Consider the following 25,689-nt stretch of genomic DNA (forward strand, 5'->3'; position numbering starts at 1 on the left):
GCCTCGGTGGTGCTGCTGTCTGTAATGTTTCAACAAACAGACTATTCGCACCAAGATCGGTCTTTAGATATTCAAATCAATTCTCTGGTATACTTCTTATAGTTATTATTTATATCAAATATTTAAATACTCATCTTATTGAAGCATAAACTAGGGGATCTCGTCCAACATAGAACTATGTTTTGCCCCTCACAGGCTGTTTCAAGTTACTTCCCCTTAATTTTGCCAGTCCCGTTTTTACTGCTTGTCTATACTTGGTACGATTAGTCTGCGTGTTCAAACATTACACACACAGCAGCACCGCCGAGGTCTGCTAGTTGAAAATCTTAAAATATGCGTATTTGATGTGAGTTATCACTGGACCAGAAGGGCTCAAGGTAGGCCCAGGGAGAGGTCTGTGATGGGTCTGAGAGGGGGGAAGACTCGAATATAAACCAAGACCTCCATTTTTGGGCCATTATTTTAGCCCCCAAATCTAGGTTTATATACAGTATTTTGCCATTATTTGACAAAGCATATGGCAAAATACAATGGTGCATGTTTTGTCCCTCCAAATGTTACAAAATATAAAATTAAACTAAACTAAAACATGGCTTTATATACCGGGTCATCAACCAGAGGAATCTCAAATCGATTAACAATAATTTTAAAAAATATACACTAAAAGAACAACAAGAATTAAGAGGATTCATTTCAGAAATGTTTAGCGAATAAAAAAGTTTTTAAAGATTTACGGAAGAATAGGAAAGGGCTAGGACTTCTCAAAGCTAAAGGGAGTTCGTTCCATAATTAAGAAAATTTAAAAACCAAAGAAAGGCTGAAGTTCTTGATTCCTTTAATTCCTTTTCTTGATGGAAGAGAAAGTTTGAATTGTTGAGCACCTCTAGCATAGGAAAATCTATAAATGTTCCATAGCAGAGGGACAAGAGGAGTGAAAATACCATATAAAACTTTGAAGGTAATGCATGCACATTTAAATAGAATCCTAAGATAAACCGGGAGCCAATGAAGGCTCAACAGCAATGGAGTCACATGGTCAAACTTGTTTTTTCCAAAAATCAGCTTTGCAGCGGTACTCTGAATCAACTGTAATCTTCGGAGACAGGTCTTTGTAACACCAAGATAAATAGCATTACAATAATCTAGCTGAGATAATATAATAAATTGAACCAAAACAGAGAAATGGCGTTGATGGAAAAGAGATCTAACCTTCCTCAGCATTTGTAAACTGAAAAAGCATTTCTTGACCAAAGAATTTATTTTGATCCTTAAAGGTGAAAGAGGAATCGAAAAGGATTCCCAAAATCTTAGAGGAGAAATCAATCTGCAGGGAATCCCCAGCATCCAAAAGTATAGTGGGAGGAAGGCAGTCCAGTTTTGGGCCTAACCACAAAAGTTTAGTTTTGGCTGCGTTTAACTTCATCTGGACTGACATAGCCCAAGCTTGAAATTTGGAGATACAGTGGTTTATTTTAAAAACTAAATCGGTTATATCCGATTCAATCTCAATCAAAATAAAAATATCATCCGCATAGGTGAGAAGCATTTCCCAAGCTGACAACTTATAAGAATTCAGAGTAGTCATATATAGATTAAATAGTATTGGGGAAAGTTCCAAAAAATACAATTGAAAAATCCACACAAAGATAAAATAATCCACATAAAAACCACAAAGGACCTAGTCCACTGAAAGCGTAGGACCCAACATGGGCCATGTTTCGACAAAATAGTCTTCTTCAAGTCCTATGGTAGTGGATACATGGAGAAACTGATGTGTGGAGAGGTGTAGGAAAAAAACGCTGCTTCAAACCAAAGCAGCGTTTTTTCCTATGCCTCTCCACACATCAGTTTCTCCATGTATCTACTACCATAGGACTTTCAGGGACCCCTGAAGAAGACTATTTTGTCGAAACCTGGCCCGTGTTGGGTCCTACACTTTCAACGGACTAGGTCCTTTGTGGTTTTTATGTGGATTATTTTATCTTTGTGTGGATTTTCCAATTGTATTTTTTGGAACTTTGATTTTTTCAATAAAGTACATTTCAGGAACATCGTCACTCCGGTGTTTCTTTGTTTTCTTCTGACTTTTCTCCCTGTGGATTTCTTGGGGTCAATTTTCTTTGGATTTGTATATAGAACATACAGCTTCTGTTAGTCCATGGGCTGTATAAGTTCTGCAGAACAATTTGATGATGTCATCTAACAGCCTTTGATATTATTTATGACTCTTCTATTTTACAGGGTTGTCAAGGAAGAAATCTCTGACGAAAACGCTAGGCTTCCATGCTTCAACGGCAGAGTGGTATCTTGGGTACGTGTCTCTCCCTTATCCTATCATAATGACTGCGTTTTTAATTGATTGGGTTGTGAGTGATACCAGAGACGTTGTCAAGAGGCAGTGGGCAAGGAGCAAAAGTGCTGAATTTTAGGATGGTCTGAGGCACCAGTTTAGATATTAGAGAAAACATATTTAAATGTTTTGAATAAAGTAAAATACTCATCTGTGAATGCTGCCAATTACTCTAATAAACCCACAAATGGTTGGCTTAAAATATTCTCAGAGGACAAGTGGACATTATATTCTCATATGTGGGTGACGTCATCCACAGAACCCAGTATGGACACTGACAAGTGTACTGTCACTTTAAATCTTTAAACAGTGCCCATACTGCGCTTGTGCTGATGCCTTCCTACGTGATTTTGGCTCATGGGACCGACCATTCTTAGTTTTCCGTAGATCAGAGAAGCTGTGTCTTTGGTATCTGCTCAGTGTGGCAAACTTTTTTTTAAACTGAGAAAAATATTGTATTGTGCATAATGGAACACAGCAAAAACATACAGTGCAAAGATGAGGGGAAATACAATAAATGTGCAGCCATACAATCACAGAGAAACACATCTCCCCAAAACACCAAAACAAGAGATCCCAAAAAAACACCGCAAGCGCAGCTCCCACTCCCACCAACAAAGCTTATAACCAACAACCAAACCCTCCTATGACCTCTGGAAGATGGGAACAGGTCTTTTATACTTTGAGCTGCAGCAGCTTCCACTAATATCTTTCTTCCTCACATCTGATATGATAGCTTAGGGATCTGCTAAGTATGATCTCAGGTATTTTCACCTTCACATGGCTAGCATCACTAAGCTCTCATGGTAGGAACCCCCACAACCAAAAGGAAGTGGCTATGGCTCACCAGGAAAAAGCCCTGTGCTCATCTTCCAGAGGTCATGGGTTCAAATCCCAGCACATATTTTAATTGTGGCATTCTACCTTGCAGGTGCACCTTGATGATCTCACAATGAGGTCAGTATTGTGCAGCTGCACACCTTCATTTGCAATGAAGTAGAAGCCATGCTAAGGTCTGTCAGCCTAGAGGCCTATGGGAAATTATATCAATCTGACCCTGGCATGGGAAGGCAGATAGACCCTTAGTGCAGGGAGACTGTGTTAAGTATCCCTGATATGTTTTAAGTTTCCCTGATTAAATCATGACTAGCTAAAAGGTGTTAATGTCTGATTAAGAGGGTGCTTAGGACAATGGTGCACAGATCAAGCCAGAGACTTAATCCCATCACCATGCTTGCAGATGTCACACTCTCCTTTGTCAATTAAATTGACCATTGTCTCAAACAGTTTGCAAGTTCTAAACAGAAAGATACTGGGAGATACAATATTTTCTCTAGTCAGAATAAGATTCCAAGGTATAAAAGCCTGCTCTCTGCTCTATCAATATGTCTCTTTTTCTATCAAGCTATCAGGAGAGGGGTCTTGGCCCTCTCTCTCTCTTTCTATCTAGCTATCTCTTGGCTCTTGGCTTGGCACTCTGGTTCTCTCTTGAGCTCTCTCTATCTCTCTGTCTATCCTTCTCTTTGTTCTATGGAACACGAAACATCACCCCATCCCCCTTTCTCTCTCTCTCTGCCTTTCCCTGAAACTTCACACTTCCTTCTGGACTCTGTAAGGCAGCAAGACTGCTTTGCTCTCTGCTTAAGTGTAATGCTCTCTGCTTAATTGTAATGCTTATAAATATTACTTTTCTGTAAGACTATTTCTATAATATATATTCTTTATGCAAACAACTCTGGCTATGCCTTCTTTATTCTACTTTCTGGTGAGTCATCGGTGAGGGAACTGAACCTGGGACCAGCGTTTGTCAGAACGCCTTTCACTTAACCCCTACCACCATACATTGGTGGGGGCCACTAACCGAAACTGACATTAATACTGCCTTTCTTTTCCCCTATCCTCTATAATAAAACCCTAAGCGCGCATGCGCACTTACAACTGCGTGTTCCCTGCCGCCGTGGAGCGGCTTGCGGCGTTGAGAGCAACGGCAGGAGGGTATCTGAGGTGCTGCGAGGCGTCTGGCTGCTACTGTTGCACAGGGAAGTGGAGAGGGAGAGGGAAAAGGGCCTGCTTTGGGGGGAGGTGTGTGCTGGGGGGCCAAAAAGAGATAGGCAATGGGCCAGCGAGACAGAGCGACAGACAGAAAAAAGGGGAGGGGGAGAGGGAAAAGGGGCTGCTTTGGGGGGAGAGGTGTGCTGGGGGGCAGGCAGCAATCTTTGCTTGGGGGGCCAGAGAGAGATAGGCAGTGGACAAGGGGGAGAGAGAGAAAGACAGACAGTGGCTAAGGAGACAAAGAGACAGAAAGAAAGACAGACAAACATATCTTTCTAGCACCCGTTAATGTAACGGGCTTAAAGACTAGTTTATATAATATATTCTTTAAACAAAACTGACAAGGTCTGTATCTGTTTTTTCTGTTTTTAAGCTTTTGCAAATGAAGTTATGTATGCAATCTATATATTTTTTTCATGTGCTTTCTTTGCTTTCAAGAATGAGCTGATTAGAGCACTGTTTAGTCAGAAAAAAAGGATAGCTTTTTATCAAGAAACCTAAAGCTTGTGTTTTTCATGTGCTGTGCTTCAGTTAATGGATCTTTTCCTCTAATTAGCAAATAGCATTGCTGTTTGTCCACAAAAATAGAAGGTTTTGCATGCAATATATCTGTTTTGACGTGCCCTGTTTATGTGCTGCCTTATTAAATATATATTGAGCTTAATAAATCAAAATTAAAAACCCAGAGAGCTATTTAGCAGATCGCATTAAGGACATCCAAACTGTGCCTAAGTTCCGTCTATAGAACTCAGGTCTATCTAAAGCCCAAACTAAGCTAGTTTTCATTTGCCTACAATATAGGCATGATATGGACGCCCTAGGTTGCTCAGTGTTATGTAAACGAATCAAAGAACGTCTGTATTGTAGCCTTGCCCAAACCATGCCCATTCCACGCCCATGCCTATTGAGTTAGGCACCAGTTTTATACTTAGGCATCCATGAAATTATGGACCCGTCTACAAACTGATGTCCACATCCTTTGGACGCCCAAATGCTAATTAACGCTTGTAAAGGCTCTTAAATGGCTCATTATCCACTTAGTTTGGACGCCTGAGTCCCGCTCATCGTTAGGCATGATTTAGGCGCCCTTTATAGAATCAGGGCCTTATGGCATAAACCAGTGTCTCGCAAACTGTGTGCCACAAAGAGATTCTGGGTATGCTGTGAGAGATTCCATAATTTATTTTTTAAATTCCCTTCATAAGAAATAATTCATAAAAAAATATATATTAGAATTGATGACGTGTACATCATATACGCAAGAGTCTATCATTGCTCCTCTCCTCCTCTCCACTGTGCCTCTCCTCCTCTCTGCCCCTTGGCATACCTCTGTAAATGTTCACCAGTGGAAGCAGCATCTTTCACCTGCTGCTTGCTCCAGGCTCGGCTCCCTTCTGACGTCACCTCCTGTCGGGACCAGGATACGACATCATAAGGGAGACAAGGACAGCACGAGCAGCAGGTAGAAGATGCTGCTCGTGTCAACAAACATTTACAAAGGTATAATTTCAGTTATAATGTGCCGTGAAGAACATTTGCTCCCTTTACTGTGCCAGAGCTAAAAAGGTTTGCGAAACACTGACTTAAGGATTAAGTGATAGCATGAACAAGCTGCAGATTGGCTGAGCGTACATCCTGTTACCAGACACTGTATTTAGCCTAACATATAAATATGAGCTCCAGGCACTAGGTGGCAGCCTAGTACATAGTAGATGAGAATGTTCTGGGTCTGCATAAATAATGGTGTCAATCCCACCTCTGCCTCTCCCCCTTCATGCCCAGCTCTAACACATCCAGCTCCTTTATGCACTCGGACATCTTACCATCCCACTTCAGGACATGGAAAGAATATGGTGGGAGCTGAGATTTGTCCTGCACACACGTGCAGTCAGTTAAAGCAGTGAAGTGTAAAGATTGCCCAATTATTTGCCTAACGGTAGTCATGGGAGCAGACCTGCCAAAGACCCAATCTGTAGATGCTTTCTGATTGGCTGGGATAGGGTACAGCTGTTTGTTGATAGGCTGCTCTGTAACACGGTCTGCAGTTGGCAGCAGAGTCAACAATGTGTCCTGGTGACCTTAATGTGGCAGAAATACTTTGGAACTCAAATATGAAGAATTTCTCATTAGCATCATATGTACATACCGACAAGAAGGACATAGTTCTGTGGTTGCAGAAATGTGGATAGAAATTCATAAATAGGGACTGTACCCTTTGTAGAGAGAGATTTAGAAGGATAATAGATTTTCAGTTCAGGTGGACAAAAATCAAAGAAGCATTAGACTGAGGATTCCCAGTGTGTAGGTTCTGATCCCCTAAAGGGTCATGAAACTCATGTTTGAGATCATGACCTGGGCAGGCCCTCCATAGAGACTTCACCAGCTGGTGCCTCCCAGTTTGATAAGCGCTGCATTAGAGTGTGTACAGACAAAGAAAACAAGAGGGAGATTACTGCTAGTAAAGGAGTAAGCTGTGTTATAGAGTGAGGGGGAGGGAAAGGGAAGTCAAAAGGGTGGCCACTGTGGCTAGGTCACAGTGACATTTGGTGTGAGGTGATTTTCCACACATCTGAGTCTAGTCTTTCTGTATAAAAGAAGTTCATAGGAAATGCAGATTATGGCTGAGAAATGTAGGCTGCCGTCAAAGACAGGTTTTAATAGTTTTCTGAAATTTGGGAGATATGGAATTAATCTGATATTTAGTAGCAGAGAGTTCTATAGAGTTGGAATGTTCTCATTATGATGGTTACAGGTTGCAGTTTCTCAGGCAGTATAACTAGGCAGGCTTGTAGCAGTGACTGGCATAGGAGCCAGTACTGTGGGTGCTTGGGCACTCCCAGTATTGAACAAACTCCTTGACTGGTCAAAGGAGAGGTAATTTTCAAGCACCCCCTTTAATCCTGGAAAATTGGCTTCTGTGGTGATTAGTAGGCATTGGAGGATGCATATTGGAGAAAGAAGACTGCCCAAGGTATGCCTATGTATAGGACAGAGATAGGAAAGGAGAAGAGGGACAGTTCTCTTCCACCTCTGTTGAACCTCACTCTCCATCCTGAATCTTCCATTCCATGATTTACCAATGCAACAAAATTATTTCTTAGAAGGATTTTGCAGGTGGTGGTTGGGGCGAGGGCATCTGTGGACTGATAGCAAGAAATAGTGACACACTTAGTCTTTTAGGAGGTTAGACTAAGAACCGCTTGTTGGTTTAGCTTTGAAGGTAGATTATTGACTTTGTTTAATATTTTTGAAGCTATTAGCTATCAACCTGTTGAGGGGGATTCTGAGAGGTTTTGGACAAATTAGATAACAATTTTGATAACGATGAAAGGGAAATTGTTTGGAGGTCTTTGAAGATTATAGGGAAAAAGTAGGGAAGAGTTAAACAATTGATATAGGAGTAATGTGCATACAGAGTAACCATTCTCATTCTTTCCCTTTTGCTCAGCAAGACCTGCAGCTTCCCCTACTACTCTTCAGAGACTCCTACTCCCTCTCTGCCTCCACAGTTCTCTCTCTCACACCCTTCTAGCAAAACTCCATCAGATCTTTCTCCACACTCCTCAGCACTCTCTCCATCTCTTTGCTGCCCCCCAGTGAAACCTCTCTCCCTTCTTAGCTGGCTCTATCACTTCCTGTTAATCCCTGTGGCTCTTCCCCTACACTGATAAAACAGTTGATTTGAACAGTGCAGATCAAATCAGCAATCAGATAGAAGGTACAGGGGAGGAAGGTGTGGCCAATGTGTAGCCCCTCTCCTCCTGTGATTATCCCTGTTACTGCCACTGTTTTTTGATCCCTGTGCTGAATTCTGTGTGGTAAGTGCTGAATTGTGCCTATTTTCAAGTTTATCAAAAGCTTGATATACCACTTAGGAGTAAAAACTTTCAAAGTAGTTTACAATGATTAAAAAATTTCCTTGAAATAAAGAAGGAACTCCATTAGAAAACAGGAAAGGAATAGTAGGAACATGTAAAAAGATTAACAGCACATCAGACTGATATATTTGTCATCAAAGTTCCTCTCCAGAGGAGCCTAGTTAGAGGAGAAATCATCAATAAATAAAAATTTTTCTAAAGATTATTCTGTCCTTAAGGTAATGGGAGGAGTATGCCACTGAGTATTCAATAATATTAAAGACCCATGAACGAACAATATCGTAGCAAAGTTGTCTTAAAGAGGGAATAGCCGGTAAGTTTGATTGAGAATGGAAAGGAATGGAAAACAAAGATAAAAATGTTATAATGCCCTTGTATTGCTCTATGGTATGACCGCAACTTGAGTACTGTGTGTAGTTCTGGTTGCTGTATCTCAAAAAAGATATAGCAGAATTAGAAAAGGTACAGAGAAGGGCAACAAAAATGCTAAAAGGTTTGGGGCGACTTCCCTATGAGGAAAGGCTAAAACAGCTAGGGCTCTTCAGCTTGGAGAAGAGACTGCTCAGGGGTGATGTGATAGAGGTCTGTAAAATACTGAGTGGAGTGAAAAGAGTAGATGTAAAATGCTTTTTCACTCTTTCCAAAATACTAGGACTAGGGGGCATGCAATGAAGCTACTAAGTAGTAGATTTAAAACAAGCCAGAGAAAATATTTTTTCACACAACGTGTAATTAAACTCTGGAATTCATGGCCGGAGAATGTGATGAAATCAGTTAGCTTAAAAAAGACTTGGATAATTTCCTAAAAGAGAAGTCCATAGGCCGTTATTGAGATGGCTTGGGTAAAGCCACTGGTTATTCCTAGGATAAGCAGCATAAAATCTGTTTTACTACTTGGGATCTAGCTAGGTACTTGGGACCTGGGTTGGCCACTGTTAGAACAGGATACTGAGCTTGATGGACCTTTGGTCTGTCCCATTATGACAATTCTTATGTGAGCTAAGTATAGGACAATCAAGCCATTGTGACATCACTGGTAAAGGTTGGCTCTTAGGCATTGGTGGAATGAGGCATTATGACATCACAATCTCAGCTACCCTTTGGGTTTCTGCCTGGTACTTGGGACCTGGGGTGGCCACTGTTAGAACAGGATACTGGGCTTGATGGACCTTTGGTCTGTCCCATTATGACAATTCTTATGTTCTTATGTGAGCTGAGTATAGGACAATCAAGCCATTGTGACATCACTGATGAGGTTGGCTCTCTAGCATTGGTGGAATGAGGCATTATGACATCACAGTCTCAGCTCTGGAATGTTGCTGCTCTTTGGGTTTCTGCCTGGTACTTGGGACCTGGGGTGGCCACTGTTGGAAACAGGATACTGGGCTTGATGGATCTTCAGTCTGTCCCGATATGGCAATTCTTATGTTCTTAAGATCTAAAGGTTCTGACTGGGCAGTATGGAATTAAAACCAATAGGAGGAAATATTTTTTCACTCGGAGAATAGTTAAGTTCTGGAATGCGTTGACAGAGGCTACGGTTAAACCAGTTAATGTAGCTGGTTTTAAAAATGGTCCATAGTCTGCTGTTTCCATAGAGGAAAAGTCCATAGTCTGCTGTTGAAACAGACATGGGACGATAGCATGGAATGCTGCTACTATTTGGGTTTTTGTTAGGTATTTGTGACTTGGATTGGCCTCCGTTAAGATGGGATACTGGGCTAGATGGACCATTGGTCTGACCCGGTGACGGGACTAAATCGCGCGAGATAACGGCGCGCAGACAACTGAGCGCAAGGTTGACGGCGCGCCGAAGAAAAGCACTATTTTAAAGGGCTCCGACGGGGGGTGGGTGGGGGGGAACCTCCCCACGTTACTTAACAGACATTGCACTGACGTTGTGGGGGGTTTGGGGGGTTGTAACCCCCCACATTATACTTAAAACTGAACTTTTTCCCTAAAAAACAGGCAAAAAGTTTGGTTTCAAGTATAATGAGGGGGGTTACAACCCCCCAAACCCCCAACGCCAGCGCGATGTCTGTTAAGTAAAATAGGGGGGTTCCCCATCAACACCCCCCGTCAGAACCCTTTAAAATAGTGCTTTTTTTCGGCCACCCGGGTGGCCACGTCGTGTATAACTAGCACAAAAAGGGATAGTAGCCCTGAGGAAACCCCCTCTACGGGTGAAACATGTTGGCTTGTTTATCCCTTGTCAACCACCATTTACCATCCCGGTTAACCCTTTCAGGACCAAGGGACATATTTGTCCCCTAACTTTAAAATCCTATAAATTTTGATTGGGATAGTCTACAGTTCTAAATTTGATATGTACGGATTCCATATGATACTACCTTTATGTAAACAAACTGGTTCTGACATTCATTCATTAGCGTCGTTGCTAGATTGACGAGAAGATTCACTTGCCACACTGTCCATAAGCCAGAAGTGTGATTTTTTTAAATAAAAATAATGATATTTCACAAAAAAAAATCAATTTTTTGGCATCTGCAAGCCCTTTTTACCATAAAAATGTCGTCAAAACCACAAAAATTGGCCTACGATCCTTATGGTCCTGAAAGGGTTAAGCTAAGTATTCACTTCAAAACTCTTTAGTAATATTTATTGTTTTAAATCATTATAAGAGTTAATTATATAAAAAACAAAAGAAAAAACACGACATACCAGGTTCACACTTTGCACCGACCCGATGACGATTAGGTGCGTAAAGCCGGGGGATATGATCGTTTGATCCCCTGGTGGCATCTCTGAGGGCCGAGAAAAATTATTGTTACTCCTCTGTTACAAGGCATTGAGGGTGACTTAGAACATCACCTTGGGATAAGGTTGATACTGTACCTTGTATAAGACTATTGTTTAAGCCTATCATCCGATGCATAAAGTTAGGCATGAAAATGCAGACTTGGCTAGTATTCTATAAGGCGCTTCCACGTGGAGCCCCCATTGAGGAATTGCTGCCTTGCACTCACACATTTGGTGCCTAACATTTGACGTCCTTTTTTAAATTTACCCTGTATTATCTGTGGTCACTGAAATGTCACTTGATGTTCTAATTATGTGTGTTTTTACAAGGTTATTCTGAAAAAGGTGTTATTTGGGTGATTATAATTATTGAATTTAATTGAATCCTGGTATGAGTATATGTGTGGGGGGAGGGGGAGAGGTGGGTGGGCAGGCAGGCCTAAGAGCCTCAAGTGCTTAATTAAGTAGGCATGAGGTTGAAGGTTCGCCCTAGGGGTTATAGTACCCATACACTGGTCTTAATGCTTGGCAACTTTCAGAAATGAGGTGCAGTGTGTCAGGTTCTGATCAAGGATTATTTTGTTCTCTGATATCTTTTTCAGCTGGTATTAGCAGAAAGTTCTCATTCAGATGCTGTATCTCAATGTACAGAAAGCCATACGGATCTCCCACCCCCCATTGAAAGAACAGGAGGCATTGGGGACTCGCGACCACCTTCTTTCCAGTAAGACATTTTCCAGTTGCATGCGACTTCTCTGCCTGTCTTAATTCCTTCTACTCCAATGCTCCCCCTTTTCCATTTAAACCCCTTCTTTGTTTTTTTCTCAAAATCCTTCTGCAGTCTGCAGACATGTGATTGTGAAGCTGTAGCTTTTTTTTTCCAGGATCAGAGTCTGGTGGATTGTGAGGGAAGCATCGGCCAGATGTTCAATTGCTCTTATAGCTATAAAATGGTCTCAAATCAATTTACTGACGTCATGTTTGACTCCTGGGATTTAAAAAATTTGTAACATAGGTTTGTGTTCTGGCCAGATTTTGTCTCTTTTCCAGTTCCCATTACCCTATGATGACAGCTTGCCAATGGAGGGCTGAGAGGACCAATTCATCTTTAAAAGAAGGAAATTGCTTGCCTCCTTTCTGGTTACCACATAAGTGCATAGTATCTGAAAGGAAGCAGATGAAAGGCAAATAGGATTTGAAATCCAGTGGTCATTTATAAGCATATTGAATGCAAGCCTCAAATGTATCAACAGACAGAGATAGGTGGGAGCAACTTGACATTCTGGGGGAATTCATCTTTGACTGGCATAGTAAAAACAAGCTTTCAAGTTGGCATATATAAACGTTTATGTTTATATATGCAGATGGCAGTCTTTCTTTAGTTTTACAACTTACAAAAGTTACAAAAATTCTATTGACCAGATGCAGAAATTCATATCGAGTGAAATTTAAATTGGGTCAGTGTTTAAAAATGATTAATTTTTAATTAAAATTGAACAGAGAAAACCCCCCAAAATTTATGATAGTAAATCCTTCCAATTCAGCATTTTTTTTGATGAATCTTTGACAATTGATAATACGGAATATTCATTGGTCTCAAGTATTAGGATTTTGGGAGTATTTTTTTTATAGTAATTTATCACTTATACTTCATATTTTGCAGTTAATAAAAAAATATTTTGGATTATTTTGGAAAATGAGGAAGATTAGGAAATATTTTGATCACTATCAGTTTCGTTTACTAGTACAATCTCTGTTCTTATCATCAATAGATTATTGTAATGTTATTTTTCTGGATTGCCCAAAGATGGTATTATGTAAAATACAGACCTTGTAAAACACAGGCAGCCATCAGGTTAATATTTGGGTTGAAAAAAGGGAAAAGAATCACACCGTACATGTTGAAACTGCACTGGCTTCCAGTTGAAGCTTAGAATTCAGTTTAAGTTTTTTTGTTTGATGTTTAAAATACATATGTTTATATGCTTCTATTGTTATGTTATTCGAACACTAAATCATATGGTTTGAGACAACAATGTTTATCCTTAGACAAGTAGGCAGCATATTCTCACATGTGGGTGACGTCATCCACGGAGCCCAGATACGGATAGTGAAAAGTGTAGTATCACTTTAAACTTTAGCAAGCTTTTAGACTGTCCGCACCACACATGTGCGAGTGCCTTCCCGCCCCAACGCCAGCTCGCGAGGTCATCAGTTTTTCAATTTCCGTGGAGTGAAGACATATCTCTTTTTTTTTCTCCATTGAATTGTCTTCCTGTTTAAATTTTTTAACGAACTTTTTCAAGTATTTCCGTTTTTTCTTCTGTTCTTTACTTTTAAAAATCAGTGAAGAATAGTTGACAGAAATTTTGGACTTTCTTTATTTAAGAACAAACTTCTTTCAAAGTTCAACGGCCCTCATACAAAGTTCCATTCTTGCTTCATATCAATGGATTTTCAGCCTTACTTCTACTTTACTCCAACTTGCCCTCTTCGACTATATCTGACTCTGGGGCTGTGGTTTAGGAGAAGAAAAACTATATTGTTTAATGTCAAAGTTTTTTTCTTCTTTTGTTTCAGCAACTGGGATGTGCCGCTACTGGTAGACATCCATACGTTCATCAGTGACATATTAGCATTGAGTCTTTTTGATGTACTGTATACCTTCTGTACCAATGTTTCAACCATGTCAATGCAGATGTATCACAGTGACATCAGTACATTTGATGCATGCCTTCTGTACTAGTGTTTCAACTATGTCGACACACATGTATAGCAGTAACATCAGTACTTCCATCTAGGTGCATTGGTGGCATATTAGCATTGAATCTATTGGATGCATGCCTTTTTGTACCGATGTTTCAACCACGTTGACAAAGATGCATCATAGGGACATCGATACCTCCATCTGCTTGCATTGGTGGCATATAAGCATCGAGTCTATTTGATTCATACTTTTCGGTACAGATGTTTTAACCACTTCGACACAGATGCATCGCAGTGGACAGTGCCCTGTCAATTAAGCATCGAGTCCATTTGATGCATGTCTTTCTGGACAATACAGGTTGTCATTCTGAAGTGCATCACCTTTGCAGGCACTCATGCTTTGACGCCTGTGGCACCTTCGATACCACTTGATGCTACATGGTCATGGTGCTTCCACTTCATCGATGAACATCAATTCAGATTATTGTTTTGAAGTGCACTGCCTCCTCTTCATACATCGCTCCATTGGTACCGATCCATACTAAGTGTAGCATATTCAACAATGGTACTTTCTCCAGGTTCTTCTTACATAGTAGCATCGATGACCATCAAACCTTTATGCAGTATTTCCTTGCATATAGCAGTTTTTCTTCGTTACTGCAGCATCTTCTACCTCGATGGTACCTGTCCAAAATGCATCATTGAGGAATAACTCCACTTCGACACTGGTGTCTCCTTCTGTGCAGATTGTGTCTCTTATTGGACGTGCATCCTCTTTGAGGTCTTCTACCCCTCGACAACCTGTGCAGGATATTGGTTCCAGGGTTGATAAATTTATGCCTATTGTTCCGCATCGTTTTCATTGATATGACCTACTTGCTTTTGACAGAGCATTAATTGCTGTTTGAGGGAGTATTTCATCGGAGATGTACCGAAGACATCGGTTCCATCTAGGCCTCTGTTCTTCAAGTTATCATCGATGTTTGTCTGCAAAAAAAAAAAAAAAAATTGATGTTCTTCGTCTAAACGTCGTCATGAAACAGTGAATAAGAAAAGAAATTGATGTTTTGTCTCAGATGGCATAACTGCTTTTCTTGGAGCATCAGCATGGATCCAAAACAACCTGCATCGATGATTTTCATTGGGTTACTGTGACAGGAATACCCCCATGGGTGCAGAGCCAGTAAAGTGGTCTTTTTCCTGTTGTTTGGACTCAATCACATACAGACTAGTGGGGGAATCTAACATGGGGGTAGAACCTGTTAAGTTAGATACCAGGACCAACCAGCATCGATCCACATTGCAACTGCCTTTCCATTCTGGAATCCACCATGGGTGTAGAGCCTGTAAGGTGGGTTTTTTTCCTGTTCTCTGGATACAAACATCTAAAGACAAGTGGCGGAATCTAACATGGGTGTAGAGCCTGTTAAGTTAGTTTCCTTACTGTGTTAAAAAAAAAAAATAGCAGTGTTTACTTTTGTGCTTATGCACTATCAATGGACATTCTCTTTCGCTATTTTATCCACTGAAGCAGAATGCTTCTCTGCTTTATCTTATAAGCAGGATCAACCATGTTTTTTACTGACACACGCCTTCCACTGTACCATCAATGTTCATACAGTATTTTCCAGAGGCTTAAATAATTACTTTGAAGTATCTTTCCCTAAATGGATTTTTCCTATTGTTTAATGGACATTATCCACAGACCCAGAGGGTGGTGGTTAATGGAAGTCGCTCGAAGGAAGGAAAGGTGACTAGTGGAGTCCCTCAGGGTTCGGTGCTGGGGCCAATCCTGTTCAATATGTTTGTGAGTGACATTGCTGAAGGGTTAGAAGGAAAAGTGTGCCTTTTTGCAGATGATACCAAGATTTGTAACAGAGTAGACACCGAAGAGGGAGTGGAAAATATGAAAAAGGATCTGCAAAAGTTAGAGGAATGGTCTAATACCTGGCAACTAAAATTCAATGCAAAGAAATGCAGAGTAATGCATTTGGAGATTAATAATAGGAAGGAACCGTATATGCTGGGAGGAGAGAAGCTGATATGCACGGACGGGGAGAGGGACCTTGGGGTTATAGTGTCCGAAGATCTAAAGGCGAAAAAACAGTGTGACAAGGCAGTTGCTGCTGCCAGAAGGATGCTGGGCTGTATAAAGAGAGGCGTAGTCAGTAGAAGGAAGAAGGTGATGATGCCCCTTGGAGTATTGTGTTCAGTTTTGGAGACCGTATCTGGCGAAAGACGTAAGAAGACTTGAGGCGGTCCAGAGGAGGGCGACGAAAATGATAGGAGGCTTGCGCCAGAAGACGTATGAGGAGAGACTGGAAGCCCTGAATATGTATACCCTAGAGGAAAGGAGAGACAGGGGAGATATGATTCAGACGTTCAAATACTTGAAGGGTATTAACGTAGAACAAAATCTTTTCCAGAGAAAGGAAAATGGTAAAACCAGAGGACATAATTTGAGGTTGAGGGGCAATGTTAGGAAATTCTACTTTACGGAGAGGGTAGTGGATGCCTGGAATGAGCTCCCGAGAGAGATGGTGGAGAGTAAAACTGTGACTGAGTTCAAAGAAGCATGGGATGAACACAGAAGATTTAGAATCAGAAAATAATATTAAATATTGAACTAGGCCAGTTACTGGGCAGACTTGCATGGTCTGTGTCTGTATATGGCCATTTGGTGGAGGATGGGCAGGGGAGGGCTTCAATGGCTGGGAGGGTGTAGATGGGCTGGAGTAAGTCTTAACAGAGATTTCGGCAGTTGGAACCCAAGCACAGTACCGGGTAAAGCTTTGGATTCTTGCCCAGAAATAGCTAAGAAGAAAAAATAAAAAAATTTAAATTGAATCAGGTTGGGCAGACTGGATGGACCATTCGGGTCTTTATCTGCCGTCATCTACTATGTTACCCTTTCCTCCATCTCCTTTTTTATTCTAAAGAAACCCAGAGATTTAGGAGTGGCTGTAGGAGGGGGGGGAGGCCACTACATCCTTTTTAAGATGTTCTTTCATTCTAGCCAGAGAAACTGAATATGCTCGGGTGCAATTTAGCTTATGCAAGTTTTAATAGCATATCATAGTACCATTGGGTATTGTTTCAGTACAGGTCATCTGGTTTTACATTGATCTTTATTCAGTGCATTACTGTTCTAATTGTTTCACTTCTCTGCAGTATGCTGGGATTTTGTCTAACATGTTGCATATTGTGACCTCTAGACTATTTCTAAGTCACCTCCTTTTTACTGATAATTTATTTGTTCCTGCTAACATAATACAGTCATGTAAGACTCAGAACTCCTCCATGGTGCTGCTGAAAGCCTGTAATCCTGTTTCACCGTTGGAATCATTTTAAGTGACTCAGAGGACTTACTTCCATCCCCCCCAAAAAAACAACAAAACACAAACAAACAACCCTTTTCTTTGTTGATGACCTCATTTGATCTTCTGTTACAACCATTTCTTAATAATCTCGCAGAGTTATTTTACTTCTTGTTTTTACTAAGAAAGGAGGAGTTGGGGACTCTGCGGAAGAGCAGAATAGTTGGTCTGTTTGACTCTCCCTCCATCCTTTTTATTGAAGCTAGGGAGTCACCCATGTGAGAATATGCTGCCTGCTTGTCTAAGGATAAAGCACAGTTAACTTACTCTAACAGGTTTATCCTGGGACAGCAGGCAGATATTCTCACAACCTGATCACCTCCCCTAGTTGGCTTCTTTGCTTAGGCATAGAACTGATGACCTCGCGAGCTGGCGTTGTGCAGGAAGGCACTTATGCATACATGGTGCAGGAAGTCTAAAAGCTTGCTAAAGCTTAAAGTGATACTACACTTTTCACTGTTCGTACCGGGGCTCAGTGGATGATGTCACCCACTTGTGGGAATATCTGCCTGCTGTCCCAGGATAACACCTGTTATGGTAAGTAACTGTGCTTTATTTCAATTTCCTAAAGTAAAATATTTCAGAATGCATACTGCAACATCAGCTTATCAAACAGCCAAACTTTAGAGAATTTTACCAGATCTGTTTGGATCAATAAGAACTTATGTGAGTTTTAAAAGAGCCCTGAAAACATATTTGTCTAAGGAATATGTGATAAGTTGTAATCAGTTGTTTTTCTGTTTCAATTAATTTAATAGTTTTTATGTAAACCGCTGTGAACTTTTCGAGGTATTAGCGGTATACAAATAAATTTGTATTGTATTGGCCATCCAAACAGTGTTAATGCTTAAAGATAATCTAAAATTCAATAGATAGGATGCCTAGAAATACACTTCCCCCTCCGGATCCACGGTTTCAGCATCTGTGGATTCGGTCATTCACTTTTTTTTTTTTTCGGTTGGCCGAGTTTAATTTTTTGGGCTATTTTTAAGCCCTTTAAGCCCCACTTAAGCTTTACCTGGTGGTCTAGCGGGTTTCCTGGGCAGGAGCGTAGGAAGATCGCTCCTGCCCCAGAAACCCGCTAGACCACCAGGTCCCACTCTCTCCGAGATTCTAATGAGATTCTCCGAGAATCTCATTAGAATCTCGGAGAGAGTGGGAGCATGTGCAGATGCTCAAGGCCCAGCCGAGATCATCGGCAGGCTCTTTCGGCACCGGCATGTCCTGTGGATTGGTGCTGCATGCCGGTGGCCGATCGTGGTAAGGGTTTGGGTGGGTGGGGGCTCACATATCGAGTCCATGCTCGGTTTGCGAGGCAAGATTTGCGAGAGTGTTTTGCTCATCTTGTAAAACCGCGTTACTCGCAAACCGAGGTTTGACTTTATATCAAGAATCTAACAACAGCAATAAAATGTCTCCTTCCCTCCCAGAAAACCTCTTTTCAGGTAGCTAAATTTATGCACCTAGCTTTAGGAGACAGAAAATACTCTTAAGCACATTCAGCCTGTCTCCTCTCTACTAACAGAGCTTGCCGTAGATCCTGACTCAGCTTTTAAAAATATAGCCCTGTCTGTTTATACTACTCAGGTGTTAATTACAGTTTCACTGCTATATAAAAATAAGATGTGATAAACTCTTATTATTCCATCTAGCTGTCTTCATTTTAGGGTTTTTAAAATGTGAACAATTAGTAATGTCTAAGGTTATATTTTTTTCTCAGTGTTATACTGCCCTCTAGTGGTGAAGATGTAGAAGTCTGTACAGTTTTCTTTACTCTTTTGGGATGAAAATTGGTCTCTCAAAAATTTTTGAGAACAAGATTGTTTTTTTGTAATCTCAGAATTTCCTGGTATTTACATAAGATGAGCCCTGCTGGGTTAGACAAGGGGTCAGTTGAGCCCACAACCCTTCTCCAGCAATGACCAGTCTGTCTCTCTTGGGAAAAGCGGAACAAGGAAAACAGCACAACTCAGTTTCCTGCTGTTTGTCTCAGGATGCCGACACTTTATTTTCAAATTTGGGTACTTTTGAATGTTGAATCAAGTTTAACAGTTTTTCACAGAACGCTGTTTGACCTCTGGTGCAGGTGCTGTGTACCGAAACACAGCTCATGTTGGGTCAATAAAGTTTTGTCCCTGTTTATTGAAGCCCATTGTGATGTTTTCCCTGTTCCACATTTTGGTATACTTTGACCCTCTCCAGACATTTTTTTCTCTTGGGAGAAGTACCAAGCAGATCCCAATGGAGTGATCTGTTTCCTGATGCTCATTCCCCCAAGTAAAAACGGTGTCAGGTCAAAAGTGCGCCGGGACAAAGGCGTGCGCAGACAATTGAGCACAGCGCGGAGGTGCGCGCCGCAGAAAATTACTGTTTTTATGGCAACGACGGGGGGGGGCGTGGGGGGGAACCCCCGCACTTTACTTAATAGAGATCGCGCCACGTTGTAGGGGGTGTGGGGGGTTGTAACCCCCCACATTTTACTGAAAACTTTACTTTTTCCCTGTTTTTAGGGAAAAAGTTAAGTTTACAGTAAAATGTGGAGGGTTACAACCCTCCAAACCCCCCACGACGCCGGCACGATCTCTATTAAGTAAACTGGGGGAGCTCCCCAACAGAACCCCCCGTCGGAGCCCCTAAAAACTAATTTTCTTCGGTGCGCACCTTTGTCTTTCACGGGGTTGTCTATGAACCGTAAAAACAGAAGAACATAAGAATAGCCTTACTGGTTCAGACCAATGGTCCATCTAGTCCAGTATCCCATCTTCGCAATGGCCAATCCAGGTCACAAGTACCTTGCAAAAACCCAAATAGAAACAATATTCCATACAACCAATCAGGGGCAAGCAGCAGCTTCCCCCCATGTCTGTGACACGACTTATGTTTACCTGCCTAACAGTTGCTGATGGTTTTGCCCCTCAGAAATTTCTCCAGACTTTTAAAAAATCCTAACTATACTACTGTACTAGCATTGACCAAATTTTGATTTGTCCTATTGTCACATTATGTAAAATGAGGAGATAGGATTAATGGGTTCTTATATATTTCTGCCAGCGACCTTTTGCTTGTTGATTAGAACATAAGAATTGCCATCTCCGGATCAGACCCTAGGTCCATCAAGTCCGGCGATCCGCACACACGGAGGCCCCGCCAGGTGTACCCTGGCATAGTTTTAGTCCCCATATCACTCTGTGCTTCTCATAAGGAGATGTGCATCTAGTTTATCCTTAAATCCTAGAATGGTGGATTCCGCAATTACCTCTTCTGGGAGAGCATTCGCTGCGTGAAACAGAACCTCCTGATATTTGTCCTGGACCTGTCCCCCCTCAGCTTAAGATTAAGCCAAACTGGTGTGGCTGTCTTTGCTGACCTAACCTTATCACATAGAACAGGAACAACAGATGCTGCTGGATGCAGGGTCATACCTTGCTTTTGGTGGGTGGCTTCTGAGCTCTGGTGCACTGATTGCATATTGCTAGGAGCAATTGTGGGTGTTGACTACTATTAGCACTCCCCTATCCTTTCTCCCAATAAAGCGCTGGAAGTCATGCGGCCACCCAGACCATGTCATTGGCTGAACTTTCATATGCCCACTTTGTGCTGCATGTAGTATGATCTGAAGTGTAAATCTGGCAATGAACTGAGCCCTGCATGGGAATCAAGAGCTGCACAACCACCAGTGTATGTTTAATTAGAAAAAAAGACTTGATACAGTTAACAACAAGCATTGGATGAAATCAGGAAACAGAGTTTTGGATGGAGTGAGGTAGGCAGATCTATGTATCATAATTTTTGAACTGTTACCAATCACTGTATCACTCACTCTGCCTCCTTTCTGATTGCTAGGCTAGGACATGCTTGTTTTGTTCCAGATGTGAAATTCTCTTCTCTTCTAGGACTGTGCTGTTATTAGTGGGTATATCTGTTACCGTCCCTTGTTCTGATGGTGTGGGCAATGGCATTTGTTTATTTGGGTTTATATAGCCGGCTATCTCTTATGTGGTTAAGGGCAATGTTCAGCACTTTACTGCCTAAGTGATACTACATAAAGATAGGACTGTGTTCTATGGATGAGTGCCAGATCTGCCCCCTGGACCGCCCACAAAATAGTTTAGCAATTAGTTTAGCAATTTGTTATGACAGTGTTCTTCAACCACCGGTCCATGGACCAGTGCCGGTCCACAGAAATTTCCTGCCAGTCCACAGGGCCAGCAGGTGCATCAGGCCCAAAACAGTGTTCTTCAACCGCCGGTCCACGGTGCGATCAATGCGGTGTTATCTTCGAGCCAGCTCCCTCTTCCTAACTGATTCAGTGCACAAAGCCACGGGCAGTGGCTCCTATGGGCATCCTGCGCCTGAACCGGAAACCTTCTCTCTGACGTTGCAACGTCAGATGAGGCAAGGGAGGTGCAAGGTGCAATTAGTACTATTATGGGGGCGGTGTCTGGGGTGGAGATTGGGTAGAGATGGGCGGGGTCTGGCCCACGACTTAGCCCCGTGTTCTTCAACCACCGGTCCACAGACTGATGCCGGTCCACAGAATAATTATTTTATTTCTGCCGGTCCATAGGTGTTGAAAAACACTGTGTTATGATATTCAGCAAATAGCTCTGCATAAGGGATGTAACTGGCCAGGAGCCATTTCTAGCCACTTAAATCACTTTGAACACTAACCCCTATTTTTCTGTGTGCTTACTATGTAACAGTTGTAAACCTTTTAGGAGGTGTACATGTGCAATGCTTTACATGTCAAAAATGCCTTTTCCATTGACCAGCAGGATTGTATTTGGGCACACAAGTGGGTTATGCCGTAGAGAATGACACGGTGACAAAATTCATCACTGTTCTCGTCTCCGCGGATAACCGCGGGAAATAAACCCATGTCATTTTCTAGTGTCTATTTCATCCTCTGTCCTTCTACACCAGCATTCTTCAAAGCAAAGCTTGCGGGTCAGTGATTGTGGCCATTCATACTCTGATTCTTATGGGAGCCAAGGATAATGAAGCCATTGTGACATCACTGATGTGATTGGTTCTTAGGCACTGGTGGAATGAGGCATTATGACATCACAATATCTGCTCTGGACCAGAGACTGTCATTCTGCAGTGTCTGTTTCAACCTCGGTCCTTCTACACCAGCATTCTTCAAAGCAAAGCTTGCGGGTCAGTGGTTGTGGCCATTCATACTCTGGCTTCTCTCTCTCCTTAAAGAATGACATGAAGATGGTTTCCCGCGGTTATCCGCGGGGACAGGACGGTGATGAATTTTGTCACCGTGTCATTCTCTATTATGCCGTCCAGAGTTCAGAACTTAGTGTAAGGCTTTGAGTATGCTTCCCAAGTGCAGTGATTTCTTTTGTTCCTCATAGTTTTATTTTTCTTTTTTGCACAATTGAATGGACACTAAATAAAGCTTTCCCAACAAGCTTTGTCTTCAAATTAATTACTTCAGCATGGTTTTTCATCAGATTGTTTCTTTTATTTCTTTGCTTTTTTTTTGTTTTTGTTTTCTGTATCCCTTTTGGTGTGACACTGAAGTCCGGATTCAGAAGTTGCCCAAAAACCAGTCCCCCCCCATAAGAAAGAAATTGGTGCTTCTACTCTAGATATTTCCTCATCCAAAGAAAATTGGCAGTTTATGCCCCATTCTGGATCTCAGAGACCTGAACTGATGTCTCGCAAAGAGAAAGCCAAAACAACATCCTGCCACTGTATCGTGCAATGGTGCGCCCGCACCTGGAGTACTGTGTCCAGTACTGGTCGCCGTACCTCAAGAAAGACGTGGCGGTACTTGAGAGAGTCCAGAGAAGAGCAACTAAGCTAATAAAAGGTATGGGGGACCTCTCATATACTGACAGACTGAAAAAGCTGGGGCTTTTCTCCCTGGAAAAGCGACGACTCAGGGGAGACATGATAGAAACCTTCAAGATCATGAAGGGCATAGAAAAAGTGGATAGGGACAGATTTTTCAAACTAAGGGGAACCACAGGTACAAGGGGGCACTCAGAGAAATTGAAGGGGGAAAGATTTAGAACAAACGCCCGGAAGTTCTTTTTCACCCAGAGGGTGGTGGATACATAGAACGCGCTGCCAGAGGATGTGATAGGCAGAAGTACGCAAAAGGGCTTCATAGAAGGTCTGGACAGGTACCTGGAGGACAAAGGGATTGAGGGGTACAGATAGGAGTATAGGTGAGGTTATAGGGACAGGATTAGAGGTAAATTACAAAATTAGTCAGAGACCATTGTTCAGGCAGTGAGCCTGATGGGCCACCGCGGGAGTGGACCGCTGGGCAGGATGGACCTCTGGTCTGCCCCAGCGGAGGCAACTTCTTATGTTCTTATGTTCTTAACACTTTTCCCTCCATTCTGTCATTCTTAAAGAAAGGGGACTGGCTGTGTACCCTAGATCCCAAGGATGCATATAAACATATTTTCTGTACTGAAGATGGATAGTGTATCTGAGATTCATTCTTCAGATATACTGGGGTCAATATTCCAAGCAATTGTACCAGCTAGAAATGGTGCCAGTATTCAATATTTTTATGTCTTCTGCTTTACTGGAGATAATTACAGAGTCCCTCCAAGAATTGAAAATAGACCCTCTGCAAACCCCATCTTCTAGTATCCTCTTTTGAGCGGGATCTTGGCTCAACCCTCCTCTTTTCTGTGGCACCCCTGAAGGCTCCTTGAAGGTAGCTAAAACCATGGGTAAACTGTATTCCATTGATCAGGAATTCCAGCAAATGTTTGCTATGCCAAAGGTGGACTCTCTGGTAGCCCAGGTGACCAAATGCACTTCCTTACCAAGTGAAGGAGGAGTAGTTATTAAAGGATCCACAGGACCACAGAGTGGACTGGTCCTCTGGAGGCAGTTTGAAGCTTTAGCCTTAGGGGTTATGGCTGCAGCCATGGTCTCCTTTGTGGCACATGCCTGTCATTCTAGACTAGGGGTGTCAAAGTCCCTCCTTTTTTTTTTTTTTATTTTATATTTATCAAATTTTACATTTTATAAATCAAGTATCCACTTGTACAGAAAGTTGAAGAAAAGCAGAAAAATAATACTCATAGGTAAAATACATAATAATCAACTAAATAAAATAAATGTTTAGCTTAAATTCAGCTCAAGTCCTCAAAATTAGATCCAAGATGGATGAGGCGGACATATTAACAGATGCTGACGAAAATCAAATCAAATATTAGGAAAACAAAGTCCCTTAGCTGAGGAAGGATATCATTTATTCAATTGGACCTCTCTTGATTTCCCTTCATCCAGTCGAGTTCCTGCCAGAAAAGCTGTCAACTGGAATGGCTCAAAGAATACATATTTCTTCATATGGTACTGTATTACACATTTGCAAGGGTGTCGTAGGAAAAAGGTCCCTCCAAGAGATATAACACCTGGCTTCATCAAAAGAAACTCTCGCCTTCTTCTCTGGGTTTCCCGTGCCAAATCTGGGAACATTAATATTTTATGTCCAAGAAATTCTTTCATTTTATTCCTAAAGTACATTCTAAGCAACCAGTTTTTATCTGGTGCAAGGGCCACCGTGAGAAGCAATGTTGCCGGAGATGCTAGCTCTCTGTCCGAAAGTTCCAAGATTGCAGAAACATTAAGTGGTTGATTATCCTCCTGTTGTTTAGGTGGTAATTTAGTAGTTTTCATTGGTAAGTAATATACTTGAGTAAGTGGTGGTAATGTATCCTCTGGAATACCCAAAATCTCTACCATATAACGTTTCATCATATCTCTAGGTGTCACAGAGGCTATCTTAGGAAAATTAATCAAACGGAGATTATTATTACGAGAAAAGTTCTCCAAATTTTCCAATTTTCTGCGCAAACTTATGTTATCTTTTACCATTGCTTCATTAAGCTGTTTTGATGCTTTTAACTCCTGTTGTATATTCAGAATTGAGTTCTTGGATTCATCAACCTCAACTTTTATATTTTTTATATCATTTTCTTGAAGAGTAATTTTATTTTCCAGCTGCAAAAGCTGGGGCTTAACAGACTTGGCTAGGTCAGCAACTAAATCCCAGATTGAGTCCAGTGTTACTTCTCTGGGTTTTTCAATAACATATGAAAGATTGGGAATTTGAATAGTCTCACCGGTTATCAGTTGATTCTGGCAATCCTTCTGCTGGGCTGAAATGATCCCTGATGTTTCCAAATCCTCTGTACTTCTTGGACTCACCTGAAAACTCAGGGAGTCCATCTCCACGCTCCCCTCTCTGTTTTTCCTGGCCCTCCTCGAGGGCCACAATCCTGTCGGGTTTTCATGATTTCCCCAATGATTATGCATGAGATCTATTAGCATACAATGAAAGTAGTGCATGCAAATAGATCTCATGCATATTCATTGGGGAAATCCTGAAAATGACTGGATTGCGGCCCTCGAGGAAGGACTTTGACATCCCTGTTCTAGACTAAGAAATCAGAGCCTGATGGATGCTGAGCCCTTCCTCAGCTTGTGCTGGCAGGAATAAACTACTTAACAGATGCACTCTACGACACTATCAGAGTCAGGGGGGAAGTATCAGCATTTTCAATTGCCATCTGTCATTTAT

At 41.7% G+C, this 25,689-nt stretch overlaps 1 protein-coding gene across 4 annotated transcripts in view; it reads left to right on the forward strand.

Annotated features, from left to right (window-relative positions):
- The window catches only part of DVL1 (dishevelled segment polarity protein 1), a 174,942-nt gene that overhangs the window by 49,342 nt on the left and 99,911 nt on the right, over window positions 1-25,689 (forward strand). For all 4 annotated transcript variants that reach the window (XM_033922853.1, XM_033922854.1, XM_033922855.1 and 1 more), the window contains exons 2-3: window positions 2,242-2,311; window positions 11,643-11,764. In XM_033922853.1, the coding sequence (XP_033778744.1) occupies window positions 2,242-2,311; window positions 11,643-11,764 (192 nt within the window). The remainder of the gene's footprint in view (window positions 1-2,241; window positions 2,312-11,642; window positions 11,765-25,689) is intronic.

This window comes from Geotrypetes seraphini, chromosome 15, assembly GCF_902459505.1.
Source record: "Geotrypetes seraphini chromosome 15, aGeoSer1.1, whole genome shotgun sequence".
NCBI classification, from domain to species: Eukaryota; Metazoa; Chordata; class Amphibia; order Gymnophiona; family Dermophiidae; genus Geotrypetes; species Geotrypetes seraphini.